Consider the following 18,059-nt stretch of genomic DNA (forward strand, 5'->3'; position numbering starts at 1 on the left):
CTGTCAGGAACGTGATGTGGGTCATATTATGTGACCGTAGCGCACAATGCCTGGGAGTGAGGTGGGCCACACAGTATATTTATCAACATAGACCGCTTGTCGCAGCAGGGCTGATGACGTGTGAGCAGGATGTGGTGTGATGACGGGAGGCTGTGGGACACATTTCCGGTCCCGCCTTACAGGTGGTTGCCAGGCAACAGAGGGCACTTCCGGTGTCTGATCAGCGCGTTGTTCTCTGCGAGGTACCGGTGAGTGTAGTAGTCACTCAGCAGTGTCTAATACTATATGTGTGTATATATATATATATATATATATATATATATATATATATATATATTTATAATAATAATAATAAAATATCTTTCTCTCATATATAGAGATATATATGTTATTTACTTGAGCTGGATTACTATAGAAGACACAGAGGTAAATAGTTTCCTATTGGGGCATTGGACTACATAAACAAAGCAGTAATAGGTGCTTGGTTGTGCAGCTGAACAATTGCTTGTTGCAATACATTGTTTTAGATTTCTTTGTTTTATAGATCTTCTTTATAATTAAAAGGCCATGATTTACTGCTGGTATTGTAAAGCTGGGTACACACTACAGAATTTTTCACCAACTTTTTATGCAGAGCGATTTTACATGCGATCGATGGTGCGATCGCTCGGTCCATGGACTGCATACACACTAGTCTTGTTATAGAAGATAAAGGGAAGAGCGGACGTCCCTTTAGCGACCATTTTACAGCCATGTTGTCGTGAGCAATGACTGTAATTTCGTACTCACTGTTGTGGATCGGTCGGAAGTTTATACACACTACACAGCGGAAACAAGATTGGAAAGAAAATATTAAACGGTACGACCAACCAAATGAGGCGACAATCGTCCATTTGGGCAGACTTTCGACCATCGTGTCACTGCACACACTGACCCGACTTTTGAACGAGCGGTCGTATGTCGGCTGTTTGAGCCGATTATTGGATGAAAACTGTGTAGTGTGTACCCAGCTTAAGATTGTTGAAATAGTGTGTAAGAAAACATATCTGTGTATTTTAGTGATTAGAACATTGGAGTGTTTTTACGATCAGTATATAATATACTTGATGACAGTTACTAGTTGTTGTGTTCTCTGTACAGGCCTGCACCATGAATAAGGATGCTCAGGTGAGAGCTGCAATCAACCAGAAACTCATTGAAACGGGGGAGAGAGAACGGTACATACTGCAATAAATGGCTGTTCTTTACTTTTATCTAAGTACCTCTTTTGTATATTGTAGTTGGTGGCATTTATAATGCATCTGTGTTGCCATGAGTTAAGTTTTTCTGATTTCAATTGACAGATGTCAAGCAAACCGTATAATAACAGTGGGGGGTTAATGAAGTCAAAGTGATCTGAATGTACGCCACAACCTTATTTAGATAAACATGGAAGTGTGGTTCCCAAGCATCTCGTGTGTAATCATTACCGCCACCCTGCCTCTTCTCCCCGACCTGTTTATCTCGTCAGCCCAAGTGCTCCAGGATCCCAAGCTCTGCAGCTTGTTTGCTATTTCTGCCTTCCGTCCATCTAGCCAGTCAGTGATGCTCGGTCTTGGGCTTACACAGCTTGGAATTGGCTGTAGAGTTACAGAGACATGTAAAGTGAATTACAGCTGATTTAAAGTAGTTTTCAAATGTCCTTCTGCCTGGCTCAGTGCAGTGAATAAATTATGGGGGCAGCGGGAGTTTTGATATATAGTTTTGAGTTTTTTATACCAACCCCATTTAGGCGCTTGTTGTGTGATTCTTAATGTTAAACACAAGGCTGGAAACAAGCAGCAGGAGATATGAAATCAGCCAACGTGGAGCTGATATAATTGTGTGGAATCCATAGGTTACCCTATTACCATCCTCTACACAGCTAACACAAGACAACAACCCTCTGACCAACATTGCCACACACACAGGCCACTCAGTACTTTTACCTTTGCATTCTAGCTGGTCCAGTGTGCAATATGATGTAGCACGTGCCCTTGTGTGTTTCAAACTCCCATTGTCCTATAGACTGTAAGCTTGCGAGCAGGGTTCCCTTACCTCTCTGTCTGTATGTATTACCCAGTATTGTCTTATTAATGTTTGTTCCCAATTGTACAGCGCTACGGAATTTGCTGGCGCTATATAAATAAATGATGATGATGAATCTGCTATTAGGGCTGGAGGAGTGGTAATTAACTAGTGCCAAAGTATTTAGAACAGTTGTTTCTCACAAATCATATTTTGTGTGTTTGAGAGGAATCGGTAGCTGATGGGGAGGGCTGTTACTGTATTGCTATTTGGAGGAGTTTGGGGCACCTCTTGGTAAGTTAGCTCTCAATTTAAAAACACATGTGTATGGCCCAACAAAAATAGGGACTCTCACTCTTCCTTTTTGGATAACCACGCCCTTTCAAATAACCTGCTATGAACCTATAAATTGATTGAGCAACTTCTACTTCTGTTTTGTAACTTCTGTTAGACCTGGTGCAGACCTGGCCAACCTGTTGATCTCTGAGTTTGTGAAACTGCACCCCCCAGCATGCTTTGCCAGTAGATAGCCAGTTAATAGCTGGCAGAGCATGTTGGGACTTGTAGTTTTACAACACAACCTGGAGAGTTACAGGTAGGCCTGCCCTCTTGGGTTATAATTGTCACCCTGCTTGATTCAGATCCCCCAGTCAGTTATAGTTTATTCTTTCTGTCTCTAATTAAAGGATCTGTTGTGGAGAACAAATGATAGGAGGCGCTATAGCGCCACTTATAAAGCATTGCCCGAAACCCCATCCATACAGATGCATTGAGACGCCCCTATCATCTCGTCTTGTTGCGCTACAAGAACCTTACCCATGTGAAATAAGGGACTGTACGTATCTCTGCTTGCAGTTGTCTTCAAGGCAGCCTTAGCACTGTCACTTGTCAGACACTTCTGGCAGATATGTTCTCTGGATATCACTTGCCTGTAACCAGCTGTACAAATAAGATCAATAGGGGCAGGTGAGGTGAACTATGTAGTATATGTGGGAGCTACATCACTCACTATTGTCTGCAGTCATTTATCTTCAAATTCAGTTTACAATGGTGTACCTGTAAACTTGTACTCTGACTTAAAGAAACTTTAACCAAATGTTTCCTGTGTGTAAATTGTACCTGGTTATGACACAGAGGAATATTAGATTGTTTTATGCTATCCCTCCTTTATAACTATAAGGACTTTGTGACTACATCCCCTTTGGCTGTTTTTTATTTTTTTAATTATTTCGCCCCTTGAGAGTCCAGCCACCCGTACTCCACACCAACAAGATATTGTATTGTGAGAAGATACTTGCACATTAATACATTTGGTAGGAGGATATAATAAGAGATTAGGGAATTACTGGGTAATGGTAATGTCTCTGTGTTTGTAGAATTTACCTTGATTAGAGTTAGGAACACCTTTGAAATGACATATAATATAATGATAAACTTATTCTGCTCGGCAATATATATGTTGACTTCTAACAACATTCACAAGTACAATGTATAACTTAAAAGTTTACAGCGTTTATCAGTATGCAAGATATTTAAAATAAAGTTGTGATTGTGGGGGGAGAGATTTTCCTACGCACAGCGTTGTTTTACTTGCCGTAATACCAGAATATGTGTGTAGGCGCACGTCCTGCAAGCCTATGGTGGGACTTTGCAGATGATTGAAGTGCATACGCTGCATTGGTCTACTTTTACCCTTATTATGTAGGACATGACTGATGACAGAAATATGAAGTAGAATTTTAATCTTTTGAAGTTCTGCCAAGGTATGGGCACTTTTATTTATTGCAAAAACTTAATTTAGCCTCAGATAAAGCTGCTATCTGTGCAAATTTTATTAGATTCAGGTGCGTATTATAGAAAAATAATAAAGTTTCAGAATTTAATGCGTGCGGTGTGTTTAGGCCCCCATTACTATACATACTTAACATGCTTTTCTTTTGACGTCAGGAAAATTTGATGCTAAATAAATGTCATGCTTGGGTTTCCAAGTGGCCTTTTGTTAGGTGTGTGAAATATGTGATTTATCTTATCTGTCTGTGGATCAACCTGAATAATAACAAACTGTTCTGGCTAAAAATAACATTTTATAGTTTCCACAACACATGTCAGAAGCCTTAAGGAACGCTATGTTGGAAATATACCTGTTTTGACAATGTTTTACCTGTTTTTCTGTTGTGTAAAGAAAGGTACTACAGTCTCTGACAGATGCTTTGTCATTGTGTTATTGCTTGGTATTGACCCTTGTGCGACACTGTTATATTCTTGCATATAGATGGTATATTGCAGAGGTTCCGGCCGCTGTGAAACTACAGGTTCCAGCATGCATAGCTAGACAGAGGTGTGTCTATTTGATATTAATAATGAATGGCTCAGGTCTTGTAGAGAGTGTACAGCAGTGTAATGTGGGGCAGCGTGGTGGTTTAGTGGTTAGCACTTCTGCCTCACAGCACTGGGATCATGAGTACGATTCCTGACCATGGCCTTATCTGTGTGAAGTTTGTATGTTCTCCCCATGTTTGTGTGGGTTTCCTCCCACACTCCAAAAACAGACTAGTAGGTTAATTGGCTGCTATTAAATTGACCTTAGTCTCTCTCGCCTGTGTGTATCTGTTAGGGAATGTAGATTGTAAGCTCCAATGGGGCAGGGACTGATGTGAGTGAGTTCTCTGTACAGTGCTGCGGAATTGGATGCACTATATAAATTGATGAAGTAATGTGGTAATAACTAGCTTGGTTTGGGAAGAAACTGTGTTACATTGTTGCCATCTTCAGTCATTATAACTTTGTTTCAAGGCTTTTACCGTGATTCAGCTGTAGGTTTTAAAAGCATTCATTAATTTTGTTACATCCCCAATTAGAAAGCCATTATTTCATTGTAGAGATAATTGTGAAGCACAGTAATGAGGAATTGATGGTGATTGACACCTGAAAGGAGTGATAAACGTTATCCAGCACCCAGGGCCGGATTAAGGGAATGGAAGCCCCTGGGCTAAGGGGGCCTCCATTCCCCCATGAGGCCCCCCGTGATCCGGGCTGCCCGCTCCACCCCCTCCCGTGATCCGAGCTGCCCACGCCCCCCCCCCCCCCCCCCCGGCACTTACCCCCTCCGGCGCGCTGTATGCTCTTTACTGAGGAGATCTCGTGAGAGTGAGACTCACGAGATCTCCTCAGTAAGGAGACAACAGCGCGCCGGGGAAGACCGCAGTGAAAGTGCTCAGCAGCACTGATCGCGCCGGGGGCGCCCTTCGACCGATCAATACTGCTGCTGAGCACTTTCAAGGGCCCCCTGGATGCCATAGGCCCCTGGGCTGTAGCCCAGTTAGCCCTATGGTTAATCCGGCCCTGCCAGCACCCAGCTTGTGCACATTGTCTGAGTGCTGTAGATTTATACCCCCAGAATTCTAGCTTGTTGCCATCTTGGTAGGATTTCACAAGTACGTCTGTTTTGTTGATTTTGCAGCCAGTTTGCCAATCATCCGCTCTGCAGATCAGCTAAACAGACCTAGTGCCTGGGGCAGCGGGTGGCACAGTGGTTAGCATTGCTGCCTCGCAGCACTGGGGTCATGAGTTTGATTCCGACACTGGGTCCTGTCTGTGTGGAGTTTGTATGTTCTTCATGTGTTTGCATGAGTTGCTTCTGCGTGCTCCAGTTTTGTCCCACAGTTCAAAAACATACTGATAGGTTAATTGGTTTCTTATAAAATAGACCCTAATGCAGTGGTTCCCAAACTCTGCGCCGTGGCTCCTTGAGGTGCCGCGGCGATCTCAGTGTTTCCTCCGCTAGGGCCATTTGTAAGCAAGGCAGGGGACTTTTTGGTAAATATTTTGGCTTAGGGGTGCCTTAAAAAATGATGGAGAACCGAAGGGCGCCTCAAACTGAGAAAGTTTGGGATCCACTGCCATAATGTATGCTGTGCGGTAGAGAATTTAGAATGTAAGCTCCAATGGGTCAGGGACTGATGTGAATGATTACATATCTCTGTACAGATTATTCGATAATGATGGTGAATTAATCTGCTTACTGATGATAAAAAGAACAAAAACATTGGGGATGTTGGTGTATTTAGTTTATAGTCCATTACAAATTGTGTTGTTTTTTTGTTTTTCTTTCAGCCTTAAAGAGCTATTGAGAGCAAAACTAATTGAGTGCGGATGGAGAGACCAGCTGAAGGCACACTGTAAAGGTATTGCTACCTGTGTTTCTACAGATTGATTATCTGATTGTATGTGCATCTTTCTTGTCGGCACTGATGACACATCAGCAATTTTCTTGATGCTTACTGTAGGAAGCTCATAAGTCCAGTAACTAAGCTAAGCGGTTTATTTTCTTGCAGCATTTAGGTATTTTCTGAACAGGTTTCATTTAGGACTAGTGATTAAATCTGCATCTAGGAATCGGCTGTAGATCTGTCCGTTGATGCAGTGATCTTCCAGTTTCACTCTTCTGTTGGTAACTGTACAGCTCACATGGGCCGATCAGTCACAGGAGACTCTTGTAGCAGAACTTACAAGTGCCGAAAGCAACATTTACTTGTGCTACTAGAGGAGTGTTGGGACCTTTAGATTTGGGAGATGGTTCATGGTGAAGCAGCAACCCTCAATAGGTTTAAATTGATGCAGAGTTAGTCACTCATGGTGGACCAGCCACCACATCCTTCTAGGGGATTATCCTCATTCTAGTTTCCTTTCCTGATAACCTGCTATGTGACTCCTGGAATTGGCTGCAGGACCAGGTACACAGAAGCTATGTATAGTGTCTGTACCCTAATGGCTGCCCAGCTAGAAGCCCAGTCCTGCAAGTGTGATGCATAAAAACGTGAATTAGCAACACCCGTTTATGACCATAGTAATTTATACACCAATGATGTCAAACAATTTGGTAAGTTGCAAATAAATTGGCTCTTCACTGGAACATGTATGGCACATCTGATTGCCCATACTATAACGTACTGTTGTTAACATTATCCCAACAACAACATGTATATTTTATGTATGTCATGCCTTTAATCCTTATTTTACTGCATCCGCCTTTCGCTAGAGAAGGAGGGAGGCACATGGGTAAACTCGATTCAGCAGCTGCAGAATGATTGCCAATCTGCACTTTTTGACTTCCTGTAAAAATTAATTCCTTGTCCCCCACCATGGGAATCATACTGTGCCTAAATATATTTTATGTAGAGTGATTATGCCAAATAAATATTGATGTTAAACCGTTTTAAAAAGGAGGTTTATAATAAGGACCCTCCACAGTCTGCATGGGGATCCAAATCTGTGTGTTCCTACCCACAGAGTAAGAACCCCTGACATAGACAATTTGCTACTTTTGCCCACTGTGCTTGGATATCTGCTGAACTTTGATTCAACATAATCTTTCTTCCTGTAGATGTGATTAATGAAAAAGGACTAGAACATGTTACAGTTGATGATCTGGTTGCAGAAATTACTCCCAAAGGCAGAGGTGAGTCATAACCTTGGAAAATATATATGGATATTTTTTTCTAAAGCTGATATCTAAAGGAATCATAAGGGATTTTACATCTATAGGTGTAATTTATAAATAATGGTAAAAATTAGCTCAGTGCCATCAAAGAAAAAAAAAAAAAAAAACCTCAAAGAATCACATTATGAATACGTTGTTTAAACCGCTCACCCGTATCAAACGTACTGCATATTTCTGCAGCTTGTATTTTAGTTCTGCTCTTCCCATAACTCGTACAGGTGCTCGTCTGTCAACTTAAATCACTTAATGTCACAACATCAGTGTGTGGCAATGTTTGGTGCTTCTTTCTCTAACTCCTTTTTCTGGCCTGACAAGCTTATGTCTGGAGATATATATATATATATATATATATATATATATATATATAATATATATATATATATATATATATATAATTTTATGTAGCATCTGCAAGTCTCCTTCTGTTACTGACTGTTCCATTATCTAAAAAAGAAGATTTTAGCCTGTTCTGTCACATGATCATTGGGCGATGTCCTGTAGGATTTTTATACTTTCGTAAAATCCTTATTACTGTTATTACGGTAATTCTAACCCGGATTTCAGCTCGCAGCTCCCTGAGCTGCTAGCAGAAAGCTGACGTTAAAGGTACCGTAATAACGGTAATTATGCGCACTATTGGCGTAATAACGGTAATAGTGCGCATGCCGCATTACTTTTGACAGTGATGCGGCCAATTGAATATGCCCCTACTAATAGTCCTCCCTCTTAAAATCACTGTTGCTATTTGTTTCCTGACTTGTAAGTTCCTGATGACTGTTTACAAATATGAAATACATGATTAGCTGTTCTGTACAACGTCTGATGTTATCTCTCGTCAGCTGTTCAACTTTGGTTCAGTTTGTTGCCAGCACAGTGCGGATCAAATGTTAGGGAAATACAATTTAAAAAAAAAAAAATGTTTTTAACTGGGGCACTCCACAGTCCAATATTGTACTTGGAATCAGGAACTTTATTTTTTAATTCTAAAATGTTACACAAATCCTGCTTATACACCCCAATAAACTAAATATTAAAGTGACTGAGGCGACAGACTATGTAATAATCTATATATTAAAAAAATCATGTGTTTCAAATCTATTGCGTGAGCATAAAGGATTGATGTGAATATAAAGAAACAATACATTTATAACTCGTTGCATGATCAAACCATGTAAGAGAAACAATATCGACAGCACAATAAAAGGGGGAGAACCTTGTTTTTGGGGAATGATAAATGATACTTTGCCAATATTAATATATTGTTTTATGTGATGTAATAATGGCCAGCATAATAGGGAAACACGTTACTGAAGAGTATTTGGTTTAAGAGACGCAGCTCTTTTAATCAGTGGTAAAAGCCACCAGTGGAGTGAGATGGATACAAATGTGGTTTAGATCTCTGTAGGATTAAACTTACTGAAAGTTTTTTGTTTTCCTTGTTTCAGCCTTGGTGCCTGACAGTGTGAAGAAAGAGCTGTTGCAGAGGATAAGGTCCTTCCTCGCCCAGCATGCCAGTCTCTAACGGATTGTCCTGTTTTGTATATGAAATATGTCTTTTGCGTTTTGCAATTTGTTTTCCATTTCCGACTTGTTTTTTATTACATAATTTGTAGCATGTATTACCAAAATAAAATGATGCCAAATTAATTTCCAGTTGCTACTGCAAACTGCCTTGTATAAAGGTAAATATTAATCATGGTAATTATATCCTGAACGTTGCTTGCTTTCTGGGTTGAAATCTTATAAATGGGATGGTTTCATGAGATTCAGTGAAGTCATGCAGGCTCTAAATAAACTTTTTATATATATATAATTAGATATTTTTTTTTTCCCCCAGTTGTTCATTGTAAATATTAAAAGGTATATGTATAAAATATATTCTTGTTGTGGGACTGTACATAGTTTCTGTGATGTTAGTTATTCAGCTTGTAGAACTCTGCATTCTATGCCGTTGATAGTTTTTCCTTTTATTTCCTCCCAAAGTTCTATCCCGATGTGATAATTAATTTACAAGCCAATAGCTTGGCGCTGTGGGCCTATGCATATGTGCTATATTGAGGGTGGGGTGTGATGTCATGGAAGGGAGGGTGCAGGCCTGCAGAGAAGCAAAAATATGAGAAAAGTAGCACACATTAAACAACTCCCTACACAGAGACTGATACATCCACCTCTGCTACTTTATAGAACAGTGTTAGCTAACCTGTGACACTCCAGGTGTTGTAGTTTCACAAGTCCCAGCATGCTTTGCTTATATCTAGCAGCTTATTGCTGGAAGGGTATGCTGGGACTTGTAGTTTCACAACACCCGGAGTGTCACAGGTTAGCCAACACTGCTATAGAACATTGCTAAGGTTACAGTCTCTAGATAAGGAATTGCATTCATATTGTAAATATGTCCAGTTGAATCAAATAAAACCTGAGTATTATGCCCATGCCAAACCATTTCTGAAAAAATATATTTTATAATGTGTGTGTGTAGGAGAATAAGTAATATAGAGAATGGCCTATTGTCGATTTCCCCCACCCCCCCCCCCCCCACCCCCTTGCCGCTTCCTTCTGTCGCCCACCCCTCCCCCCCCCCGCTTCCTTCTGTCGCCCCCCCCCCCCCGCTTCCTTCTGTCGCCCCCCCCTCCCGCTTCCTTCTGTCGCCCCCCCCCCTCCCGCTTCCTTCTGCCGCCCCCCCCCCCCCGCCGCTTCCATCTGTCGCCCCCCCCGCGCCGCTTCCATCTGTCGCCCCCCCCCCCCCCCGCCGCTTCCATCTGTCGCCCCCCCCCCCCGCCACTTCCATCTGTCGCCCCACCCCCCCTTGCCGCTTCCTGCTGTCGTCCCCACCCCCCCTGCCGCTTCCTGCTGTCGCCCCCACCCCCCCTGCCGCATCCTTCTGTCGCCCCCCTGCCGCTTCCTTCTCTTAATCATTTACTTATACTTTAAGCATGTTCTAAATGGGTTTTGGTATCCTTCAGCTCTCATACCCTTGTGAAATTACACATTCTTGTGCCGACCATGCCTATAAAAAAAAGAGTACACATGTAATCCTTGCTGTGACTTGTAGTTCCATAACAGAAAGCACCTCCTGTATCATACCTCTGTTCTAGAACCTACATCTGTATCTGAAACCATTTTACTTCAGAAAAGCATCAGGTCACAAGTTATAAATTGAACAGCAGCCATCTTGATGGACAGCAGCATTTCGTGGCTCTGAGGCTCCAAATTAAATGCCGTCATATTAGTACCTGTGGAAATTTACATTTGATCCTGTTATCAACTGAAAGAAAGGAAAACGGATGAGAGTAAATTAAAGGAAACAAATGTCATCAATATGTTTTTTTTGCCAAAGCTGAGGAGAGGCTGGAACCAGAAATGTGTAATCACCCCTGTAGACTCCAACTTCTCCTTGGTTATATAGAAGTTCATACTAAAATCATCTTTTTATTATGAATAAATTGAACATGATTAAGCACTGGCCCCAGCCTAACTGACCAACATTTATTGTATTTCTAATGGCTTATTCTGTACCATCACAGTACTAAACTCTGATAGAACAGTGTGTAATCCGACATGAACGGCCAACAGCTTAGTGAAGAAAGTTAAAAAAAAATATATATAGGGCTTCAGTTTTTTTTCAATTATTTTGTATTTATACCGTATGTATTGCCATGTAGTACTTGTAAGAATGTTTATTTAATATCCATATGTCTATGTCTCTATTCTAAAAATCCATATAGGTGAGTGTGGTCCTGCGATACATACATTGTATGAACTTTTAAGGCATACACTTCACCATTAATATGCACTATAACATATATATATAATATATATATATATATATATATATATATATATATATATATATATATATATATATATAATTTTTTGTTCATAAAACGGGTTTCGTTAATGTTCGCATAAGCTGCTTGGTTTTTTAACAGATTTTAAGTTAGTTGCAGTAATTAAATCTTGGAAGGCTAAACATGGGGAGGTTTCGGCAAAAAAAAAAAAATGATATGCTGGATTTAATTGGTAAGGTACTACACTAGCTAAAATGGGACCAATTCGATGGGTGGGGTATATGTAATGCACTCCATTCATAATTTGCATATTTCATGGTATCTTCTTTCTTAGATTATTAATATTTTTATCATTAATAATTTATTTACAGGGCACCACAGATTACACAGGGCTGGACAATTGTACAAATACAGATAAGACATAACTAAACAGTGAGCAAAATCACAAATACATGAATACAGTTACACCTAAGTATCATAAAGGAGTGGGTAAAAACCAAAAACCTGTAGGGACTCATACAGAGTGTAGCAAAACACATTGAAGATTAGTGCTGCAATAGTGCTCGCTGCAAACACTGAGCGCCGTGCTGCACTAGTGGCACTGACGCTCAGCTCTGTGCTGCACTAGCTCTCAGCTCCATGCTGCAATAGCTGCATCGGCTCTCAGCTCCATGCTGTAATATCGGCGCCGGCTCTCGGCTCCGTGCTGCAATATCGGTGCAAACACTCAGCTCTGTGCTGTGCTAGCAATGCAAGTTCTCTGTAGAATTACAGTCTTTGCTAGCCATTATCAAGCCTTAGTTCTCAAGCTTTTAACACTTATTTCAAAGTATCATCTCTCAAGGTATCCACTAACGCATTTTATTGCACATTGATTTCTCACTAACGCCTTGCTACAATAGTGCAAATACTCAGCTCTGTGCTGCAATAGTTTACTAGCTCTCAGCTCTGTGCTAGCGGTGCCAGCTCTCTGTAGAATCACAGTCTTTGCCATGCTTGAGTCTCCAGTCTCACGTTTTTAACGCTTAATTCAAAGTATCCTCTAATGCATCACCCTTTGATTTCTTACCAGCTCCATGCTGCAATAGCGTGCAAGCTCTCAGCTCTTATGACCTAATACCGTGTTCAAGCATTATTATAACTCCATTCCCTAAACATTTAGGAACTCATGTAGAGAGTTGATCATCAGCATGAACCTTGCCCAGCATGTAAAATAAATCATTGAAAAGAAAAAGCTGCCCCTCCGCTCCAAAAGTGGAGCTAGTTCTACTGCTGGCAGCCTACGCTGGCATCAGCAAATCGGAGCAAAAAGTGTTTGATTGCCCCAAAAAATGCCATTACCAGTCTGGGCTAGTGGCACTATTGCAGGGCGCTGAATTCCTTAGTTAAAACCAGCCCCTGCTGAAAGCACTAAGGGGCACATTTGTCAATGTTCGCAAAAAGTGAAAAATAGTTTTCAATCCTTATCGCGTTGATAAGGATTGAACTATTTCTCAAATTTATGAAGAACCCAACACAGAAACAGCAGTTCCGATAAACTGCTGTTTCTGTGATAAAAAAAAACCCACATACTTACCCCGCCTCTTGGGAATGCGCTGTCTCCGGATCTCCTCCTTGTCCTCTCCGTTTCTTTTCTTACTGCAACTGCGCAGTTCACAGACCTGGACATGCGCACAAACATCTCTGCTCTCTCTCTGCAACGATAGTTGCAGAGAGAGAGCGGTGAGTGACAGGGAGGGATCATGTAATCCCTCCACATATGTGTTGTCCAGCTCTGCTCTTCGGAGCAGAGCTGACAGCTGGCGTACATTAACATGACAAGTTTCCAAATAATTTTTCGGAACTTGTTAGATTGTGAGAGGAAGCAGTCACCATACTATTGAATGGTGACTGCTCCCAAAAACGAAGCAGAATGCAAAGCACCGTTCTTAAATATGCGGGACACACAGAGGGCCGTGGATTTTACGGTAAGTGCACGATAGTGTACCATCACTAGATGTTAAATATGCCCCTAAGGCTCTTCCCACATCCCTGGTAAATATGCCTAATAAATGTGGAAAATAATATTGACAGAAGTATAAATCATTTTATACAGTGTACAGCATAATTACATAAAAATATAATAGTGAAACAAATGTCATGATGTGAAAAGGGACTAAAAACCTCAAATAAGAGACACGGATCCATTCCTTGGGTAGCTTTAGCTGAACTGACTGTGTAAAAATAGGAGATTATTGTGAATGTTACAATTATGAACATAGTACAAATACATCACAAAAGAGAGTTAAAAGTGTCCGTAGAGCTGTGATAGATCGAACTGTCTAAAACTTCAGCAATTTGCAACAACCGGTCACAAGGTTTGTTGCATATGATATTTCATTGGCCACAATATTCTCAGGTACTTGATGTATGCTATCTAGCCTTCCTTATGTATTTCTTTGTTTTATTACATCTATGTCCTGCCTCCATAGCAACTTTTCTTTGTTATCAGAACATATCTTGTGTGGCCAAATTTATTGATCTAAAGACACAATTTAAAGCGTAAAGCTGGGTACACACTACAGGTTTTTCAACCAATAAATGATTTTTAGGTCCGATATGGCATTAGTGTGTACACTCTCTCTCTATCATGTTTTATTGTACCAAAGCACAGTGTATCGTTTGATTTGATTTTATAAACTGACTAAAAACTATCAACGATAGAACAATGTCGGGCAAATATGGAAGTGTGTACGCACTCACCACCAGCAGTGTAGGCAGATCTCTATAGTGTGTACAGAGTCAAAATCTTTTCAGCAGATGGTTATGGCAGATGAAGAGCACAGATCTGAATGTAAATCATGTAGGTGTGTACATATAAATCTATATGCTCGAGACTTTCAGTTGTACAGAAATCACATCTGCAGTACTTTTTCTGTAGTATGTACCCAGCTTAATTAATCCTAATGACATATTTGTCTTCTTGTAATAAATTTATTTCGTTCATTGATAATTTGTGTTTTTCATGGTATTTTCTTTCTTTGATATATTTCTTAGATGACTTGAATTGATCAACTCCCACAGTAACAACAAAAAATTATGGTATAGAAAAAAGTTTTGTATCACACTTGAAAATTAAATAATTAGAGCGAAGCATTTTCATTGCACTGTCTACTATGAGACAGATCGTCATGGCAGCTTCCAATTCACAAGGGCTGGGAAGTTAGAACAAAAGTCACTGTATAAGTCATGAGTAAATATCTCATAATATAATTATAATGCACGTCCTTCCAGTGCAAACACACAGTGTAAATAAAAAAAGACTTTAATATATAATTATTTGACATTCAGTGTACAAATGTCCCTTTTCAATTATATTCTTTTGCAATCATAAAACTATGTCCTGATGCATTAAGAACCTCAAAGATCTGTGGCTGTCCCTTGAAAGAACAGTTCCTTCTTCGGGTAAAAAAAACCATCTAGGAAGAACAGAAAAAAAGGAGGCTCTCCATAATGCAACGAGGTCTTTTTATTCTGAAATAAGCAAAAATCAAGTAAGACCAGGTGTGTACATTATTAGTTAATTGATAACATTTCGAGCAATCATTTTTATTTATGTTTTGGAGAGGTAGAGCAAACAAGTGGTGGAGTAGAACGTAACCACCTTTATCAAACGTTTCTTTATAATGTGAGTTCTTGCAATAATAGCCCCAGGCCTCATGAGATCATGGGTCCCCCACCATGTGTTCCCCCTGTCCTAAATCCAACAAAAAGGTAAAACTTTGCACCTTGGCAAAACCATGTTTTGCTGCATGAGGGCAAATTTAAACTGTGTGGACATATTTAGAGTTGGAAGGGGGGTATGTCCTAGCTCAACTCTAAAATGTAATGTTAAATTAAAGCCGACCGGTATTTGTGAGCTACATGCAGACAGCATTTTTCCTTCATACATCTCAACATGGCTTGTCCAGATGGAAATTAGCCCTCTTTAGGCCTCATTTAGAGTTGCAAGCACTTATGTTGCAAGCAAAGTGTGCGTACGTATGTCTGCAAACATCTCAAGGTACAGTCTACTCAAAAACAGCAGCATCTCTGTGTTAGGTATAGGTCAGACATAGATGTACACAGGCATATATTTGTCCATGAAAGTGTAGAGATGCGACTTTAGAGTGTTAGCAGCAAATGCAAAAGTTGCATTACCCTATTCATACACAATACAATGTAATGAAGTGTCTTATACACAAGAGAGAATAGTGTTAAAATCCAATTGGAATATGCTTTCCTGCAGCTGTACAAATGGACATTACAGATTAGTGATCCGAATAGATGGCTCAACTTGACACAAGTGACAAAGCCATGACACTAATGAATTAAGTACTATTTGCTAGAGTATTCAATACACAAGCAGCCATTATATTTATCTAGATATAGCCAGATATTGATGCTGGTGTCATCATCCTCGTCATGTATCCTTACCCCAGGCTCCAGTACCCATAAAAGATGTCTTTCCAGGGAGTGCTCTACACTTACCTGGACATGCCCTTAGTGTACTCATCTTATGCTTGTCTCCCCCAATCCGCCTCTCCAGACTCGACACAACAGCCTATTTTCAAGGAAGAAAAACGCAGGTGGCCCACAATGGGACCAATCCCCCCTGCCCCCAGCCCAGCCTGCCCCTGAGACCTAGACACTTGTTCTAGTTTGCAGAAGTATCTCCCAAACGTTCAGAGGAGGCATCTTGAAGTGAGTGGGACAAATTACGTAGGCACAATCAAGTAGTTGTGTGGTGAGCATCCAGTGCGCTCTGTGAATGAGGCCCTCTCTTTCATCCATATAAGCCTATTCTATAATCTGCCGTAAAGACACAGTAGAAATGGCAATATCGTGGCATCTGCATCTTAATGCTACAATATTCGTTGTTTTAATATCCTACAAAAATAATCAGCTTAAGTTACTGGAAACATAGTAAAGAGCAAAGTACATGAGATGTAGAGGAAGATTCCGTGTCGGAGAGCTGTCCGGGTAGTGGTGCGTAAACTGACAGTTATTGTGCTGAAATAGCTACAACGTCATTCAGTACAAGCATTTTATCAGCAAACATATCAGTCACTAAGAAGACATGAAGAGAGCAGATCTAGTCCAGCTACAAGCTGTATAGGTGTTACAAACTGATTGTAGAAACAGACTTTTGCACTAGCAACTGTATATGCTCATTCATCCCTATCTTCCATTACATTTAATAGTTTAGTTGGAAAAATAAGTGGCAGGGCTATACACATAAACCCGAGATCGCAGGGAGTGGAATTTATGGGCTCTCTGAATCCTGATGCACTACTGTCAGCTTACTTGTAGATTCACTCCCCTTCGGAATTTCTTTAGATTAACATCTAGACAGGAAGTAACTAAATATTTTGTTATACTTAGAAACAGAGTCTGGAATAAGGGAGAAATATATCATTGGAACCATTAAACCAATTGAAATTTGGATTCCACGATATGTAGAGTTCCATACCTATATGGGATTAGTTTAGGAACCAGACCTGGGTGATACATCTGCCTTATAAATGGATATAGTGAAATTGACTTAATAATAGGCAGAATCAACCTAATCCCTCTTTTTTTCGGTATGGTAGAATAAGATAAAATTTATGAACCAGCGGACTATATTATTATATATACATATATATATATATATATATATATATATATATATATCAAAGGAATAATTTTTTGGTAACAGCGAGGCTATGCAACTTATATTGCATTTTTAGATCACAGCACATATGAATTTTATTTTCCCTGTTTTTATTATTTCACTCTTTTTCCAATCAAGATAACGGGTCTGATTCATTAAGGATCTCAAATGAAGAGGATACTCATTTCAGTCTCCTGGACAAAACCATGTTACAATGGAAGGGGTGCAAATAAGTGTTCTGTTTTGCACATAAGTTAAATACTGCCTGTTTTTTCATGTAACACACAAATATCAACTTTAAATTTCAGTGCACAAATAAGCTATCAAGTATTTGTGTGTTACTTGAAAAAACAGGCAGTATTTAACTTATGTGTAAAACATAACACTTATTTGCACCCCTTCCATTGTAACATGGTTTTGTCCAGGAGACTGAAATGAGTATCCGCTTCATTTGAGATCCTTAATGAATCAGGCCCAACATTCTTAATGTATACCTAATAAAAGTTATATTTTAATATATTGGCTACCCCGGAGTGCCCCTGAGATATACATTCTTTTTCCTTTTATTCTGACATTTCTAAATAATGTGTTGGGTGTATTAGTTTACAAATTAGGCATTTACATTGCTTTATGTGACACTAGAATGAAATAAGTCCTTCAAGCAGGTAGACTACATGTGCTACTGACCTTTTTTAATGTCATTGTCATCCTGGTCCAGTACTTTGACCATCATCTCCTCCTCTCTTGGGCTCATTGGATTTGCTCTTTGCTCTTCTTGAGAATCTCCATCCCCCACCTTAACTTTTCCAACATTTTTTGGCCCTTCCAGCACCATCTCTGACTCAGTCTCCGTCTCCATAGCTGCAACCCCCACTGACACCTTCTCCTCACCCGCAACCCCCACTGACATCTTCTCCTCACCCGCAACCCCCACTGCCACTTGCTCACTTGCCATCTTCTCACGCTCCTCTGCGCCAAACAGGTTCCTCTGTCCTTTTATACACTCAAACATGTGCGTTCGTTTCTGCTGTGGACCAATCAGCGATGATGC

The 18,059-nt window shown here is 40.2% G+C and overlaps 1 protein-coding gene across 1 annotated transcript; it reads left to right on the forward strand.

Annotated features, from left to right (window-relative positions):
• Positions 1-153: 153 nt before the first annotated feature.
• ENY2 (ENY2 transcription and export complex 2 subunit) lies at positions 154-9,193 on the forward strand. The gene is made up of 5 exons (XM_075213969.1): positions 154-248; positions 1,141-1,217; positions 6,160-6,230; positions 7,430-7,504; positions 8,992-9,193. Exons 2-5 carry the CDS (start codon positions 1,150-1,152, stop codon positions 9,066-9,068), a joined length of 291 nt encoding a protein of 96 aa, XP_075070070.1. The 5' UTR covers positions 154-248; positions 1,141-1,149; the 3' UTR covers positions 9,069-9,193.
• The last annotated feature ends 8,866 nt before the right edge of the window (positions 9,194-18,059 follow it).

The sequence above is a fragment of the Mixophyes fleayi genome, chromosome 5 (assembly GCF_038048845.1).
Source record: "Mixophyes fleayi isolate aMixFle1 chromosome 5, aMixFle1.hap1, whole genome shotgun sequence".
Lineage (NCBI taxonomy): Eukaryota > Metazoa > Chordata > Amphibia > Anura > Limnodynastidae > Mixophyes > Mixophyes fleayi.